Here is an 18,036-nt window from a genome sequence, read left to right on the forward strand (position 1 = left end):
AATCAAAATCTTGGATGATTTACTTCTTCTTGCAAAAAAAAAAATCAAAATCTTGGATGGATGGCTTGTAGAGTTTTGTTACAATAGCACCGAGCATTTACTATAGGGATAAGCCCATTTGAGGCCATGTGTGGATGTCAAGTCAGAATGCCTTCCTCAATAGAAGATATGGCTATGAAAGAATGAACAAGCTCGGGATGATTTAGACGTTTTGGCAATGAGCCAAAAAGAACATGCAGGATGTCTGGGCTACACAATATGCATAGGAACATAGCAGGTACCTGGAATCTAGAGAAGATGAATTTGTGCACTTATGGCTCACAAGAACAGAGAGGCTTACATCAAAACTGAGCTGGCCCATAGGTACTCTACAAGATTATACATAAAGTTGAGGAAGTAGCATATCAGTTGGAGCTAGCATCCACTTGAAAACCCTTTACATCTTTCATGTTTTGTTACTGAAATCGCACGGGTGTCAAATGTGCAATAGAGCTGCCACCTAGGGGATGAGGAAGGCCATATCCTTTGTATCCCAGAGCAAGATCATGGGCTTCAAAATCAGGTCCTTCAGAAGAGGGTTTACATAGAGTTCCTCATTTGGAAGGGCCTACCAATAGATGAGACAGCCAAAGAGCATCGTGCAAGAGTAGCCCCCCATTGATAAGCAGCATTTGCTGCCTGAGACTCTCCTTGTGGAACGGCCAACATATGCGATTTCGAGTGCAAATTTATCTGGGAAGGAATGGCTGTAATGAAGGCAGAAAAAAGCCAAGCTAGTGGGCTTAGCATTACAGGTCATCTTAGCAAGAAAGGCTAAAAAGGATGGAGAAAAGGACTTTATATGCCACACCCCTGCTAAATACACTCATCATTGGATTCGAACTTATCCCTCCTAATCTCTCTCTCTCTCTCTCTCTCTCTGTGTGTTCGATCCCTGCGGATCGCTTCGGATAAGCCTGTTAAGGCTTCTTGGCATTGTTGCTACGAAGTAAAAAACTCCTCTCTCTCTCGTGTATAAGCCATCCTTCCCCACCAAGTTTTGTAAAACCCGCGTGGGTCTTGGTGGTTGAGGCTCTGGTTCATGTCGTGGTGTGTGTGTGTTCGATCCCTGCGGATCGCTTCGGATAAGCCTGTTAAGGCTTCTTGGCATTGTTGCTACGAAGTAAAAAACTCCTCTCTCTCTCTCTCTCTCTCTCTCTCTCTCTCTCTCAGGCATTTAATCTGCAATTAGGACTAGCTCACATAAGCTAGAAGTAGAGAGACGCAGATAGATGTGGCCCAGGATTCCAAGAGAGAGGAAGATTATGCAAAATCTGTCCTACATGGGAAATAAAGATGAGCAGCATGTGCTCTTGAAATGCAAGCATATGCACACATCAGCAAGAGACATGGATGGAGTAGCAATAATCCGAAGAGTCTATTGCATAAAAGAAATCTTGGACCATTGTGGCAAAGTTCTAGGAATAGCAGACAAAATAGCCCAGCAAAATACTCACAACGTAGAAAAGATTTGTGAGGATTGTCTATCGCTGGATGTAAGTGGACCACTATTAGTGGTTAGTTTAATAGTGGTCACCAGTCCCATAGATCTTCTAGGGTCTCAAGAGGACTTTAATACAATCATTTCATCTCTCTCTCTCTCTCTCTCTCTCTCTCTCTCTCTCCAGCTACTCTACCCTCTTCATGCCCCTACTAGCTCCACTATTTCTTAGACCATGCAAGGGCCGGTGCAGCAGGACAAGTTGCAGCTATCGCATAAGAAATATAATGACATCAGCAGGTGATCAAACATATCCATGCACAGGGCTGTGTGACAGACTGATCAAAATTTGGTTGGTTCGCCTTGATTTGGAGTTGAACCTCTCCTACACACATCAGGACACCCATAGAAGAAAGGGTATGAGCATCTTACTGACCAGCCATGAGCTGTCCTCAAGTGCAGCATTCTATGGATGCGTATGCTTCAGCTTGCATTATTCTGCAATGTACATCAAAGGCACTCATACTAAAGTTAATAGTGGCACTATGATGAATTCTTTCTGCGTTCTGCTTCTGTATTGCTTGCTGAGCAAGCTCGGATTCTAAGTAGGTGGTTAAACAGTCCCGGTTGCCCCTCTTGAAAATGCCTGTGAACTCTGATGATGAAGCATAATACACAGATCAAAGGCACTCATACTAAAGTTAATAGTGGCACTATGATGAATTCTCTCTGCGTTCTGCTTCTGCATTGCTTGCTGAGCAAGCTCGGATTCTAAGTAGGTGGTTAAACAGTCCCGGTTGCCCCTCTTGAAAATGCCTGTGAACTCTGATGATGAAGCATAATACACAGGTATAAAGAGAGACAATAGATTCACAGATTAATGATAGTGTTGATATGCTGTAGACTTCTTTATGTGCTCCATATGTGGGCCTTTCACCCACCGTGTACTTTGTTTCAGGCTTGCCCCAACCACTCCGGTCTGGTCTAGACCTTCCAAGGGTATGTGCACCTGATAAGGCCACAATCTCCTGCATTTAAAACAATTCAGATTAGCTCCTTTCAATGTCAACATACAGCTGGATGACCTGTAGAAAATATGAATGATGTTTCTTGCCTTATCAGTGAGTCCCATTCGGTAGAACACTTCGCGAAGGTGATCTGCTGGTGAAGGGGGGCCTGCCGCTGCAAAAATGATATTAATTGTCTCAGCGCACACCAAAAGTTTCATTCTTCAATGTTCTAGCCACCACCACTTGATCAACTTGTAGCCTTGTGTTACCCGGAAGTTTTCCCTCAGGTGGGCATCCATCTGGTCCTATTGTATCCAGCCTTCCATATTTCATGGATATTTTTGGACCTTTAGCCTCCTGAAATTCAAACAGGCTTCTGTAGAGCTCTTTCTCAAGCATTTGAAAATCAATCAACGGACAAGTAGCTTGCCGTTGTTCATATTTAAAACGAATCAAAGCATCCTCATCTCCCTGTACTTAAAATTGGTCATGAAAAATCTTCACAAGGTCTACCTCGATTGCTGTGGCACTTGCAAGTTGAAACAGATCAGCCCATGTGATACTCGGATACTTATCTTTTATAGGATTGAGCAAGTTTAGTGCATTTTGAAGACCTGCAACACAGAATGACAAATAGAGATGACTGGAAACCTAACCAAACACCTGAGGATTGCCAAAGCATTATGTTACTTAATAGCATAAGTCTACTCAAGATGTCGTAGTCAGCATCAGGCCTAGCGTGTTGATAGTAAGCAGAACCATACCTGCGTTAGCAGCATGTTTCAATTCAATGTCAAATCTCAAGCTGCCATTTGCACCACCCCTTGTGGGCCATTCTTTGATATTTTTATCATATGTGCCGGCATCGTGCCAACCAAGGCGGACCTGCAGAGTTTTCCCGGAGCTCAACAAACTCTGGCCTTCCCCTGATTCTTATAAAGAGCTGCGCCTAGTACTGCGATAAGATACTTACCAAGATTGGACTGCAGTAAGCCTTTTTAATTAGATCTTTGATATCTTCCCTGGCTTTCTTGAGCTGTTCCGGGACCGACGCAAAATTGGTGATCACGGTGCTCTCAATTTTATGGTCCTTAACAACTGAAAAGCTCCTTGTTCGCTCACTCAAAACCTGTACTCATAGTCTCCATTGAATGAGTTTTTCAATTCTCTTACGTGTTTCTATCAAATTAACCATTCGCTGGCGACACTTGCAGATATTAGGTCCTCATGTTTCAGACATATTCAATTTGCGGTGTCATACCAAATAAAATTACCAATCAGTTCGATACACAGATTGTGAGGCAGGCCTCGGCTGTATCGATGTCGCCGACAATGCAGCTCTAAAGGATAGAGCTGTGCAGAACTGTTTCGTAAGAAAGGATTGGCTCAAAGCAACTAGTGCAAGCACTGATGAGACTGACACGCTTTGAACAACGAAACTGTGCGCCAAATTTTGTCGAAACAAAACCGATGGAAGCGGGAATGCGACCTATAGGAATGGAAGTTGGGGTAGCATCGGCAAGTATGGGGAGAAACAAAACGAAGCAAAAAAGGTTGGAAGAGTTATAAAGATGTGCTGTGTTAGATCATCCAGCTGAGAAACAGGAGATAGATGAGAGCTTACCAGGCGCGGGAGGAAGGAAGAGGAGCGGATGAGCGACGTAAAGACGGAGGACATGATCGAGTGGAAAGATGGAAATGGGCAGAAGAGCTCGAAGCTGTGCAAATCGATAGATGGAAAGATGAAAAAATGGAGCTCGAAGAAGATGCAAGTCGATCGATCGATCGAAAGATAAAAATCGGCAGAGCAAATGCAAACTACTCAGCCTCATTTTCAAAACAAAAAAGTTTCAAACTCAAAGTCCACGTAAGCAATTGTACGGTCACCTTGTACGCACCCCTCTCCAAACCCAGCCGATTTTTCTCGACAAACCACAAAACTTGGGGTTTCACATTTTGAAGGTTTTTCTTCAGAATTTGGCCGATTTTTTTCCTACCATGTAACAAAATTGCCTAAAATTTTTTGTTCAAAATTGAAAAAATGTTCTTTACGGGTGAAAATGAAAAATGTTGCAAGTTCATTGTATACCATTTGCAAGTTTTCGGTGAAGAGTGTTCTTGACTTGTAATGCTCGGCCGTCGACAGTGTGACGATTCCCGACCGTCAAAGGCACGGCAAGTAGCCGAACAAGTGGCTCACATTTCGACAGTTTGCATATCGATCTACGAGCACACGAAGTTAGGATCTGCTTTTTCATCCAACAATAGACAATAGATGAGTATCGCCATGCGTGCACTGTTGGATCACCATGCAAATCTAAGGACCGGAGAAGCATGTCTTCAAAGAAATGTTGGAAAAAATCAAAAATATCAATAGACACGTGAAAGCAAGGAATGCCCATGTGTAATTATGGGCTTGGACATACCAAGTTGTGGCCCTTGGCTCTTATTAACTCCAAAATAGAGTTAGACTTGACCATGGTCCATGGCTCATGATTACATTTTGACCTGTAGTCGAGGAGATTCAAGCAGGTTTGGCCTGCCCCCTTAGTCCTTTTCTTGATTTTGAAGTTTCCCTCCTATCCTCCTTCCCTGCAATAGCTTCTGAAAATAGAAAGCTCAACCTCTTGAGTCTTGACTCTCGATCTCTTCCTTTCCTCCTGAGTCCTTGTTCCGATCCCTTCCTCATGAGTCCTCTTCCTCATTGAGCCTCTCTTCTGCTTTTTTTCCACTTCTCCCTCATCTCATTATGGCTTTGTGCACTCAGCTCTATGTGTGATGGGCATTGTGTTCTAACAAATCAACACTCTCTACAATGGTCTACATTCGACGCAATGAACAGGCATTGAACAAAGCTTTGGATGGCTGGGAACGCGAATTATGGCATGTGCGTGTTGGACTCTTTGCCTGACTATTGGATATCCACAAAGTCATGAACAAATCCACTTTTGTTGCCATTGAACTTGCTTGCTTAATCTGGCATCACAATTCACGATCCTATTGCAAATAAAATTGTAACATTTGACGATTCAGCGGTGGACCGTGATTGCTACTCCATGGTTTTTGGTTTGGCATTTCATATGTCGCTTCAGTGCATACTCATAAGATGAACTTTATATTGATTCATTTTCAATTCAGTATAATGCTCTACGATCTTTCTAGTTTCGAGAGCCATCATGTTGCAGTTTTACTAGCCCCAGCAGTGTCTATTTTGGAAGATAAGCCTACAAGTAAGATCCAATGACCTTTCGCCTCTTTTGCATCAAATTAGCTTGCTTGAACGATAATTGGTTCTACCATTTTTCCTGCTTTTGCTTTTACTGTCACCAATTTTTCAATGTTGCTATTGCTTTTATTGTCACGACTTTTTCAATGCTACTATTGCTTTTACTATCATGAATTTTCAACGCCTGGGTCTTTGTCATTATATACCTATTTTCTAAAAATAATTTCAACAGTTTTAGGCTTTAACCACAACAAAATGGCAACTATTGGGCATCCGAAGAAAAGCAAAAGACAGATGATACTTGATTAAATGCTTGGGTTACACACTTTATCTTCGAATGCCATCAATGATGCAAATGAGGCAAGCAATACTTGTGGAAAAATTGGAGCAGTGAATGCACATGAGAGTGCTGAAAATAAGAAGTACAATAGGGTTTTTTTGGAGAGTTGGAAAATAGTACATTTGTGGGTATTTGTGGTCATAAATAAGGAGAGTAATGAATGATTGAAATGTAGATGGTGCACTTATGCGCAAAAGGGAAATCCTCTTGCAAAAGAAGGATCTTCATCCATACAAAGAAATGCATTGATGCTCATGAGAACTCCAAAGAGCACAAAGAGGCAAAGGGAATGTGGAGAGAACACGAGAAAAGGTCAATTGTGCCTATGGAGAAGCATATAGCAACCATGACAGATGATGAAAAAGGATGGATTGTTACAATCATGCAGACTTTATGGTATATTATGAAGAGAAGTTTGCCCTTGGAAGAATTCCATCACCAATGCAACATCCAACGATTTCTAAGGACACCAAATATGCATGTAATCAGTGAGTATTCCTCTTACACAACTACAAATGCAAAAGAATTTGTGAAGGCAATTAAGTTGACATATTGGGATTGATTGAAAAGGCAATCAATAGCAGTCCCTTTTATTCCACTCAACTTGATGAAAGCACAGATATCACCATGCATCAATATATGATTGTTTACATAACTTTCATTGAGAAGGAAGGTAATGGGATGATTACCACAAAGTTTGTGGATCTTCCAACAGTTGAAAAGGCAACTGCGAAGGCTTTGATAATAATACTGCAAGAAATAGGTTTACCTTTGTCAAAAAAGATTGGCATTGCTACAGATGCACCAAATGGGATGGCAGGTTCTAATACGAGTTTGGTTACAATTTTAAAGAACCACATTCCACATCTAGTGAGCTTCCATTGTATTGCACATAGAGAGGCCCTTGCAGTTGGGGTTGCTTTTTAATGCCTTTAAAGAGTTTAAGCGCATCGATAAAATAGCAAGGTTGCTTTTTAATGCCTTTAAAGAGTTTAAGCTCATCAATAAAATAGCAAAGCAGTTGTATGAGTGGGCATCTAGGTTAGCCAAAAGGCATGTGATTCTTGCCAAAGTTGTGGAAGGGTTTGGTCTTGGTAGAAATGGAAAGCTAAGATTATTGAAAATGGATGATGTGATATGTCTATCAAAAGGGCAAGTCATTTGAGAACCATAAATATTATGCTAGCTTTGTTGACAATCATGAAGTCTGAAGATGCAGGTATTTATGATTCACTCACTAATTACAAAGTGCAATTTCTCTTGCACTTTTTTGTAGATGTGCTTGGAGAGCTTAATGTTCTCAATTGTAAATTGAAAGAAGAGCATCCAGACATCTCAATTATTGGAACTCTCAGGAGAGCTTAATGTTCTCAATTGTAAGAGCATCCATACATTTCAATTATTGGAAGTCACTTGGTATCCACGGTTGAAACTCTTCGGCTAGCTTTTCTTGGAAATAGCTTTGGAGTTGATACTAAGCATACGCAGGAGGCTTTTTTAAGGATGGCACATGGACAAATAGGTGTAGTGAGCTATCAAGATACAAGTGGCCTTGTCCACTCGCATTACTTACATTTGGGACCAATGTGTGAAGGAGATGTCCCAAATCCACATGAAACCATCGGGCAGTGCAATAGTGCAGATGGTTTCAATATGTCAAGGCTATATTATAAGTTTAGATCGAGCATTTGGAGATCGATTCAAAGCGGATTTGATCTCTTATGGCATAAAAATTCTTCAATCTGGAGACCGTAGGAAAGGATGGAGACGGCGGAGCTCTACCAAGGCCCTTCCAGCTGTCACATCTGCATCTTGAGTACAAAGCACTAGAGCTCCCTCATGCTCCTTTTGACTGGAACATTAGTGAACTTAACAAGGAAGAGAACTTTGCTTCCCTTGATGGACAAAAGATGACCTTGCCTGCTCTTGTCCGACAAAACTTAACGAAAAATGACAAAGTGTTGTCTCCATAGCACTTTCAAGACTTTTCTTTGTCTAGCCTCAGAAATGGACTCACCACCTCAGGAATTCGAGGGAGGAGAGGAGGAAGGAAGCCCACATCCCTTTTACGTGGCGGCTATGCAGAAGGCTCGAGGCGGGTTTTTCTCCCTTTCCTCAGTCACAATTGTATACTCCTATTCACTTTGCCTATTCACAAGAGGGAGGTTCCAACTCAAAACCTTCATACTCAAGAGCTACCCTAGCAGCAAAGCTTAGAGGGAGAGGATGAAAGTCAAGGTGAAAAAGGAAGTACAGGAAGTGCATGCAGTAGCCGAGATAAAGAAGGAGGGGCTACCTTTGGAGATCAAGAAGGAGATGGAACAATGCCAGAGAAGCTCCCACGTGCAACTCGATGAAGGAACCAAAACAAGAACCAGTTTCTCGTCGACCACACTCACCAAGGAAGAAGACCTGAGATGTCGACTAGAAGAGATAGAAAATTGATGTTGAAGGTCCAGCGAAAAATGGGAATCCACAGGCTGTTATTGTTGGAACAATGTCAACAGTAGCAGAAGAGAATGCAGGAGGAACACAAGGTTCTCCAAAAGAGAGCAACAGCCCTTTTGCAAGTAAACTTGTAACTATGGTTATTGATGATAACCTTCTTTCATACTTTATTGAGGCTAAGTACTCCTGCACTAATTAGTGCACCTGCCTGGAGCTAGACCTCCTTTAGCTATTATTGAGAGCTAGGTAAGAGCAAATTGGGTCAAGAAAGGTCTCATGGTTACCAATGTAAGTGTGGGGGTTAAAGGCCACTATACCTTAACCCCGATTATGTATAATACTCAAACACACACATATATATGGATGACATAGAAGATTAGGGTGTTCTACACCCACCAAAACTTGTGTGACAATCTCTTTTGGCTCTCCCTCTCCCTATCACCTTCTTTCACTATTCCACTTTTGTTGTTGAGATCTCTCAACTAGTAGCACGAGTGTTCTAGTTGAGCCTGGGTGTGAGCCTGGAGCCTGACTCTGCTGCTACAGCTCTGTGGGAGGAAGGAGAAGCTCTGTTGGGTGTCTTTACCTGCATCCCAATGTGCAGAGACCTTGCAAAAACCTTTGGAAAGTTCTATAAGTGGTTTTTTGCAAGCCAGCAAGTGGTTTTGAAGGCAAAAAGACATTCTATTTTAGACCTGAGAGGGTTTTGATAAAGATATCCTTCTCTAGAAGCTGAATCTCGCCTTGATATCTAAAGCAAAGTTATAGAGGACTTTTAGTACTTCATTTTTTGTTTTTACATCTCTGTCATCCAAGTTTTTAGTGAAAAGTTATAGCTTCTGCAAAAAGTGATGATATTCAATATCATGCGTGGATTTCGTGTGTTGGATCTCCATATCCAGGCCACCATTTACAATTCAAACACTCCCATTGGATTCAGAGCAGACCAAAACTTCTATCTATGAAGCTAATTCTGATTCCGTGAAGTTCTGAAGCTGTAGTGAAGCTTTGTCTACTCCAACGTCTTCATTCCATCATTTCCTATGTGAGTGGGAACTCAACATCCGGGCCTCCATCTGCAGAGCTATTGGATCCGGGATTGCCTAAAACATATGTCTACAAAGCTGCTTGCTATTCCGTGAAGAATCGAGGGAGTTGTGATCCTTTGTGTTTTTCCATCATCTCTTTGAAAGAAATTTCTCAAAGTTTCCAAGACCTTCTCATTGATTGCCATGTGGCATTTTGGCTAAGGTTAAGTTTCCTAAGGTTCATTTTTTACAAAGAAATGCAAGGGTTGACTGGCTCTTACTCCATCCTTGGATGAGATTTTGGAGTTGTGGCAGAAGAGAGATATTTCATCTCGTCTTGCTGACTTCGATTATGCAGTGACGCCCATGTTTGGAGACATCCCAGGTTCTATTTTCACTAGCGGTCATTGCTGTGGGGCTATGATTTCTTGGATATACGTTATGCAGATCACTCTAGTTGTAGTCTGAGTCATGTGTGCTCGGTTGTGGTTTGCATTGGGTTGTGGTGGATGCTTTACAGGCCATTTGGATGCATTGTGATCCTTGTTGTATGCGCTGATAAGCCCTTATTGCAATGGATGCACAAGTTGTGCTATGATCTCTTGGATGAGACATTATTGATGCTTATGCCCATGGACGGTGTTTATGCTTGAGGCATTTGACTCTTATTGACATTATATTTGCCATTGTTTTGTCATTGTGGGTTGACATTTTCTTTTGGGCTAGATTTGCTCATATGGATGCATAGTATATGCACATGAGTCAGATGCATTTTGATGCTTTGAGCCTTGAGTTTTGGTGACACTATCCTTCATTAAGGCAGACATCTAGTATTTGGTGTGATTTCTCTCTTGCAGGTACTAGCATTTGGGATTTTGTTTCATTTGCATCATAGCATCCTCTTTCATGTCTGAAAAGGAGTTTTTTAGCATTAAAAAGTTTGATGGGACAAACTTTTCTTCATGGAAAGAACAAATAAGGGATGTGCTTATTCAAAAGAAGCAGATTAAACCCTTGGCAAGGATTGAAGCTAAGCTTGCAGATATGTATGAGGATGATTGGAATGAGTTGGATGCATTAGCAAAGTCTACTATTAGACTTCATCTTGCGGAGTCAGTTTATTTCAAAGTAGTAAATGAGCAGACTACTAAAGATTTGTGAAAGGGGAAAGAAAGAGCTTGAAAAGCTTGATCTCGTGCATTCAGACGTATGTGGTCCCATGCCTACATGGTCATTAGTTGGGGATGAATACTATGTGATATTCATTGATGATGCAACTAGGAAAGTGTGGGCTTATGCTATAACTTGGAAAAGCAATGTGTTCCAGGTATTTCAAAAATGATTGGCTTTGGCTGAAAATCAGTTAGGTGGAACACTTAAATGCCTAAGGACTGATAATGGTGGAGAGTATATCTCTCATGACTTTCAGCATTTTTGTGATACACGTGGGATCAAGAGGGAGCTCATGTCCCCTCATACTCCAAAGCAGCTTCTCCTATCCAAGCCTCATTATCGACTGCTCTTTAGCCTCAGCATCAGCATACAACAGCCCGTATCATCCCGGACCTATGCCTCTCCATTGACGAGCAAACAGGTTGTACAGTCAACCATACAGTCATACGGACTATTGCACTGTACAAACAGGCATGCTGTCTGTACACTTTTGTAGTACTACCTGTACAGCTAGCCTTGAAATGTGCGCCATCTTTTGCAAATAGTCAGTTTGAGATATTATGCCTGCTCTCCTGCTCACGCACCTCCTACTCACGCTACCCATGCTGGTGCTCATGCACCTCCTACTGCCCACGCAGCTTTATTTGCTACTATTGCCCAAGCACTTCACTTAATGCCCATGCATTAAGTGAAGATATCTTTAGGGGGCATTCTTCCCAAAATCCACCCATATATAAGGAAGAATGTGCAGACACATGTGCAACAACTTTGCGGAGGACATCTCTTATACAAAGATATTTTTTTTTTCTACAGCTTGATGTATTTTGGGGTCCTCTGCCCTGGGTAGTCCCCCTAAAATGATATGTATTGAATACTTGGATTTCATCAGTCATCAATAATAAGACTTGGGACTTGGTTTCTTTGCCACATGGAAAGAAAGCATTGCCATGTAAATGGCTCCACAAGATGAAGGTCATAGGTGATCATGTGCCTAAGTATAAGGCCTGTTTGGTTGCTAAAGGGCTAAAGCAAGAGAAGGGTGTGGACTTTGATGACATATTCTCTCCAGTTGTGAAGATGACCACACTTAGATGTGTACTTGGACTTATGGCAACAGAGGATATGGAGCTTATGCAAATGGATGTCAAGACAACTTTCTTGCATGGGGATTTGTGTGAGGAAATTTACACGATACAGCTGAAAAAGAGTCTCTATGGCCTTAAGCAAGCGCCTAGATAATGGTATCACAAGTTTGATGCTTTTATTCGGTCCCAAGGTTTCAGAAAAAGTGAGATTGATCACTACCTCTACACTAAAAGGGCTAAGGATAATAGCCTGATACTTTTGGCACTTTATGTGGATGATATGTTATTGGCTAGCAAGAATACTTATGAGCTTGATGCATTGAAGGCCAAGTTGCATGAGGCCTTTGACATGAAGGATTTAGGCCCTGCAGGTCATATTCTTGGTATGCACATCATGCGTGACCGGAGTAGGAAACTCCTTTGGCTTTCACAAAAGGAGTATGTTACAAAAGTGTTACAATGTTTCAATATGGAGGGGGGGAAGGCAGTAAGTACTTCATTGCCTCCATATGTGAAACTGAGTCAAGCAGATAGTCCCAAATTAGATGAGGAGAGGGCCATGATGGCCAAGGTTCCTTATGCATCAACGGTTGGGAGTCTTATGTATGTTATGATAGCTACTAAACCGGACATTGCATTTGCAGTGGGAGTTGTTAGTTGGTATATGGCTAACCAAGAAAGAGGCATTGGGAGGTAGTTAAGTGCATCATGAGGTACATGAAGGATACCAAGGAGGTGTGTATCTGCTTTGGCAGAGGAGAGATGTGTGTATTTGGGTACATAGATTCAGACTATGTAGGACATGTAGATAGCAAGAGATCCACTTCTGGTTATGTGTTCACCTTTGTAGGTGGTGCAGTGTCGTGGATGTCTCACGCACAAAAGTGCATTGCTTTATCTACCACAAAGGCCGAGTATGTTGCAAAGCCATAGAGGGTTACAAGGAGGCTATATGGCTTGATCGGCTAGTGAGAGATTTTGGGATTCATATAGGTTTACCAACATTGCATAGTGATTCCATGAGTGCTTTTTAGCTAGCACAAAATCCAATCTTTCATGTGAAGGCCAAACACATTGAGGTTAGATACCATTTTATCAGGAAGGTACTGAAGGACAAGCACATAGAGCTTGTCAAGATTCATATAGATGACAACCTTGTAGATATGCTGACAAAGAGTCTACCTAGTTAACAATTTGAGTATTGTCATGTATTGATGGGCATTAGATAGTATGCTCATTGGTTGTTCTCCCTTAAAGGCACATTGGCCTGTAAGTGGCAGGTTGTGGGGGTTAAAGGCCACTGTGCCTTAACCCTGATTATGTACAATACTCAAACACATATATATATGGATGACATAGAAGATTAGGGTATTCTGCACCCACCAAAACTTGTGTGACTCTCTGTTTTGGCTCTCCCTCTCCCTCTCACCTTCTTCCATTCTGCTTCCGTTGTTGAGATCTCTCAGTAAGATTCCTTAGAAAGGGATTTTTTGTTATTCTTTTTGAGAAACTTGGCATGGCTACTAGTGCTTTGCAGTATGGCCTGTGGACTATCAGACATCAAACCTTGTATCTTGAATGGTGGTCCCATGGCTTCTCTCCTGATCTTCCAAGGTCCACTGTTACACCTGTTTGGGTAGAACTACAGGATCTACCTCTCTCTCTATGCAATTGTTTATCTTCTGTGCAATGGACTAGGGGTGTAGATATTGAGAAGGAAATTTTTATCAACCCAAGAGGTAATCTTTAGATATGCATTAGGATGGATGTTACAGAGGAGTTCCTTAGCACTCTTGTAATCCTCAATAGGAATGGGAATGTCTTCAGAGAGCAACATGTGCTGTACAAGATCTTCCAAATTCTTGTTTTCTATGTGGGTTGGCTAGTCATGCTATTAAAAACTGCCCTCATAAGAGGACTAAAGTGAAAGCTAGTGCTCCCCCTACTCCTAAAGAACCAAGAGCCATAGAAAAGTGGATACCCAAGCCTCCTAGCTCTTCAGCTAAGGCTCCTCAAGTGGGAACTTCCTTTAGTCCTAAACCATCTGTTGTTAAGGGTAAGGAGAAGATCCCCCCTCCCTTCCTCTCACAGGGAGACACCTTTTAGAGGCTATAATCAACATTTGGGAGGGCTGTGAGTATGCAAACGAGACCAAACAATATATTTTTTTCCTTAAGGTTGACTCTCTGATAGATTGGAATGGGAATTTGTTATTCAAGCTCTAACAGACATGGGTCTTGGCCAGCACCATGCAATTAGGTACTTGTTGTCAAGATGAGGAACACACTTGACTATCAATTAGACTTTGTTATTCAAGCTCTAATAGACATGGGTCTTGGCCAGCACCATGCAATTAGGTACTTGTTGTCAAGGTGAGGAACACACTTGGCTATCAATCTATTCATTCTTCCCAAGTACGTTCTAAAAGTTTCTATATTTTGCACATTTCTATATTTCCCAATTGGAGGGCAGGATCATCTTATAGCCTCTCAGTTTAGGAACATTCTTTTGAATCATTTGGAAAGTAGTGCCCATGTGGCTCTTTCTTGCACTAGAAGGTCTAGATACCACTTAGAGGTATCATCGGTTAAGACCATGGGAAACCACACTACTTTAGTTTCATCAGATTGGTTGCTAGCACAACATGCCGCATCCAAGAGTTGAATGAATCTTATAAGATTCCCTTGTCCAATTTACTTTAGTATTTCCAATTTACCAAAGTGTCTTCTCCCATTGTTGTTGTTGTTTTTGTTGTTGCACATTATCAACATTTGCATCATCATCTAGTACTTCTTCATCATGCCTTCGGTCCTCCATGTTGCTTGTTGAGGCAGGGAGAGGTTGAATTCTTAGATACCATTGAGGGTAGAAGAAAGTTTTTAAAAGAAAGGTAGGTCCTAGCCTTCTTCTTGATATCAGGTGTATACAAAATGCTTAATTGAGTCCTTCAAGTGGGTGCATATGAATGCAAAGTCCGCAATTGATTTCAACCTATGTAGCTTGAAAATGGCAAAAGATATATGATCGATCGTCAAAATTAGTGCCTATGTGGAGGTCACTATCAGGGCCCAAAATGATGGCAAATCAATTTGAAAAAGTTCTTTTAATGTAGATCTTTGTGTGCACAAAATCTAGGTTTGATCAAGGTGCGATTTGGCCTCTAAATGACCAAGGAATGGAGGAAGGGGCAAAAGTGGAAAGTGGGAAATTTCCAACAAGGCCCTTCTCTTTTCTTTCTTTTTTGGGTCGTGTGGAATGGATCTAACCTAATGTGCCTAATGGTTAGTTAGCAAAATTGACCTAACTATGTTTAGTTATTATTATTGTTCCTATCTCTAACCTACAGTTAGTTCTCTCTCTCTCTCTCTCTCTCTCTCTCTCTCTCTCACACACACACACACACACACGCATGCACGCATGCACACACACATAGAGGTGGTGTGACAGGTTTTATTGGCGGTCGTGTCGGTAAGCGACGGGGGGCAAAAGTTGCATGGGGAGTGCATAGTTAATCGCTCGAGGAGTTGGCAATTGCGGTAGTTGAGGCACATAATGCTTGAGGAATGTGGTCATGTGGTGCACCTGTTGAGGCATGTGCGCCAAGGCAATGGCACTATGAGGCATGGCCATCGAGGCATGCACAAGCACATTGCGTATGCCTATGTGTGCTTGTCAAGGGCCATGGCTACCAAGGCACTTGCACCAACAATGCATGCACCAAGGTGTGTTCATCGAGGATGCTTACTGTGCAGTCCTAGAGGTAGAGAGAGGGGGTGAGAGGGAGGGGAAATGAGAGACGTGTGGGGGTTGAGGGTGGAAGAGAGAGAGGCTAGTGGGGGGACCTCTTAGGTCTCTACACCTTTTGAGAAGACCTCAAAAAGTGTAGGCTTTTAGTATTTCTCTCTCTAGCTTTAGTCTTTTTATCTCTATATCTTGATTTTACAAGTATGATTGGATCTTTTCTAGAGAGGATTTTGGATATCCTCATCTTTTTAGATTTTGGATATGCTCATCTTTTTAGATTCATCATACCATCTTTTAAGCTCAAAATATTACAAGCAAAGCTTTGCCACTACTCTACACACAATAATCTCATCTTCATTGCTCTAAATTGTGCTTTTGGACCTTGTTGCCACCACAAGGTTAACACCCTCCTAGCATACACCATGATCCCCTCAGATATTCAAGCCCACCCACACTCGCTCACCACCCTTAGCATCATCCATTTCCCCCTCACCCAGTGACACTTGGTATACCGGATGAAGCCCGGATGGACAGTAGTCTCTCGACATGCTTGGAGCAAGTTAGAAGGCTTGTGACCTTGGGTGAATGAAGATAAGGTTCAAAGATGGCCACATCTAGCAAACAAAGCCAAAGATATCTATTTTAAATAAAGTTTCATAGCAAATAAAAACAAAAAAAAAATCCAAATCTCTATCAAATTACAAAGAGATTATAGTGCTTTTATAAGTAGGGTGTTACTAAATATTCCATCCTAAAAACTTCAAATCTAATTATCCCCATTATACTTATTAGTGTAGTTTAAGAGGAACCTAATCTTTGAAGTTTAACAAATTAATATGCACCCAGTCCTTGAGTATGTTTGAGAAGCTTGTCTACCTCATTATACTCCACTTTTCTCCTTGAAACTTATGTATAAACAAATGTACTACTACAAAACATTTAAAGATCTATTTTGAAAAGATTTCACAAAAAATAAGAGAAACTAAGGGGGTATTTTGCTCAAAATTTCTGCCAATCTCTATAAAATTGTAAAGTTATTATATTGCTAAGTGTCTTTAAACTTGAGGTTTCACTAAACATAGCACATCATAAGAACTTCAAATCTACTTATTCTCATTTTACTATACCAGTTATAACTCAAGAGGATCTTGAGCTTTGAGGTTCTATAAATACATATATGCACATAGAACTTGAGTATGCTTGAGAAGCTCTTTTGCCTCAATAAAATGCACTCTTCCCCTTGAAATTTATCTATAAACAAATTTATGTATAAAATATTTTTAAAATCTATTTTGAATAAATTCGTATAAAAGAAAATAGAAAGTAAGAAAAGGTATGTTTAAAATGCATCTAAATATTTGTCCACTTCTTTCAAAGTAAAAAGAGATTATAACTTTGTAGAAATAGAAATCAAAATTGACGATTAGTCCAAACCTCATTCTTTAAGAACCAAGCATGTAAATATACAACATCCACCAACAGTGTTTGAACTATAATGAAAATGGATGCTCCTACCAAATTGAAGAAGTGTGAAAGCAATCCACATATTTGTGAAGGCCGAAAGATGGACGAAAGGAAGATAGGGTTTCATGCTATAGTATGTTTGAGCTCTTGAAGGTCAATCCTCTTTTCATATTCTTTCAAAGAATCTCATTCAAGTATCTCCCCCAAGCTAGAGGCATGTTGAATCATTGTCCCCTATAGTCACATTGATTGTGCAACAAACCCATAAGAAGGTCCTCAAGATCTTGTGAATCTTGACTTAAACACTTGGAAATGGAGAGGGAAGAATGGAAAGATTGCTTTTAGAAAGAAAGTGGGTCACATCTTGTTCAAAAGTGTTAAATTTTGGAAAGAATGAAGATGGAGAGGGATGAAACCCATATCATGATAGGAAATTCCACTCAAAGTTGAGTACAAAGAAAGAAGATTCCCACTCAAAAGAAAGAACAAATTCAAAATTAGGAAGAGGTGAAAGGACACCCAAAAATGAGGAGAGGGAAGGGGAAATTCTTGGTGGTGGAAGGAAGGTAGTGATTGTATGGGCTACCTCCCATGGTGATGTGCAAATGTGAAAGGCTTAAGCCACCCATGTAGGGGGGTTAAGCCTCCTTAGAATCCCATTGGGGGTGCTTACATTAGCCCACTAATATTCCCCTAATACATTCATTTTATGAGGACCTTTTGAGACCCCATTTTGCCTCTGATGAGTGATGATGGGCTAGAGTGAATAATATGTAATCAACTAAGCAAGACAGTACAGATAGCAAGAACACTCAATTTCTATAATGCGGTCTCAATGTTCTTCCTTATAGGGTGTCTACTATCTCAAACCATTATCATATCTTGCTAGAGACAAATAAGAGGGTCAAAAGGAAAAAACAAAGCATTTAATACCATTGTGAATTCTTGATGAAATTCAAACCACTCAACTAAATTGCAAACAAGAAGAGTCAAAGCTAATTTCAGGTTAAAAATCCTACACATTAGCCAGAACCAAGG

At 41.0% G+C, this 18,036-nt stretch overlaps 1 protein-coding gene and 1 pseudogene across 2 annotated transcripts in view; one reads left to right on the top strand and one right to left on the bottom strand.

Annotated features, from left to right (window-relative positions):
* Positions 1-4,293, bottom strand: part of LOC147890074 (putative L-ascorbate peroxidase 6, chloroplastic/mitochondrial) — a 43,769-nt gene extending 39,476 nt beyond the window's left edge. For both annotated transcript variants that reach the window (XM_087390165.1, XM_087390167.1), the window contains exons 1-7: positions 4,115-4,293; positions 3,464-3,619; positions 3,255-3,375; positions 3,004-3,104; positions 2,760-2,847; positions 2,595-2,662; positions 2,422-2,508 (exon numbers count right to left, since the gene is read on the bottom strand). In XM_087390165.1, the coding sequence (XP_087246291.1) occupies positions 2,422-2,508; positions 2,595-2,662; positions 2,760-2,847; positions 3,004-3,104; positions 3,255-3,375; positions 3,464-3,619; positions 4,115-4,168 (675 nt within the window). In that variant the 5' untranslated portion in view covers positions 4,169-4,293. The remainder of the gene's footprint in view (positions 1-2,421; positions 2,509-2,594; positions 2,663-2,759; positions 2,848-3,003; positions 3,105-3,254; positions 3,376-3,463; positions 3,620-4,114) is intronic.
* Positions 4,294-6,438: 2,145 nt separating this feature from the next.
* Positions 6,439-7,872, top strand: LOC147890075 (uncharacterized; annotated as a pseudogene).
* Positions 7,873-18,036: the final 10,164 nt, after the last annotated feature.

Source organism: Dipteris shenzhenensis, chromosome 19 (genome assembly GCF_047967505.1).
Source record: "Dipteris shenzhenensis isolate YYH24624 ecotype China chromosome 19, Dip_SZ_1.0, whole genome shotgun sequence".
In the NCBI taxonomy this organism is placed as follows: Eukaryota; Viridiplantae; Streptophyta; class Polypodiopsida; order Gleicheniales; family Dipteridaceae; genus Dipteris; species Dipteris shenzhenensis.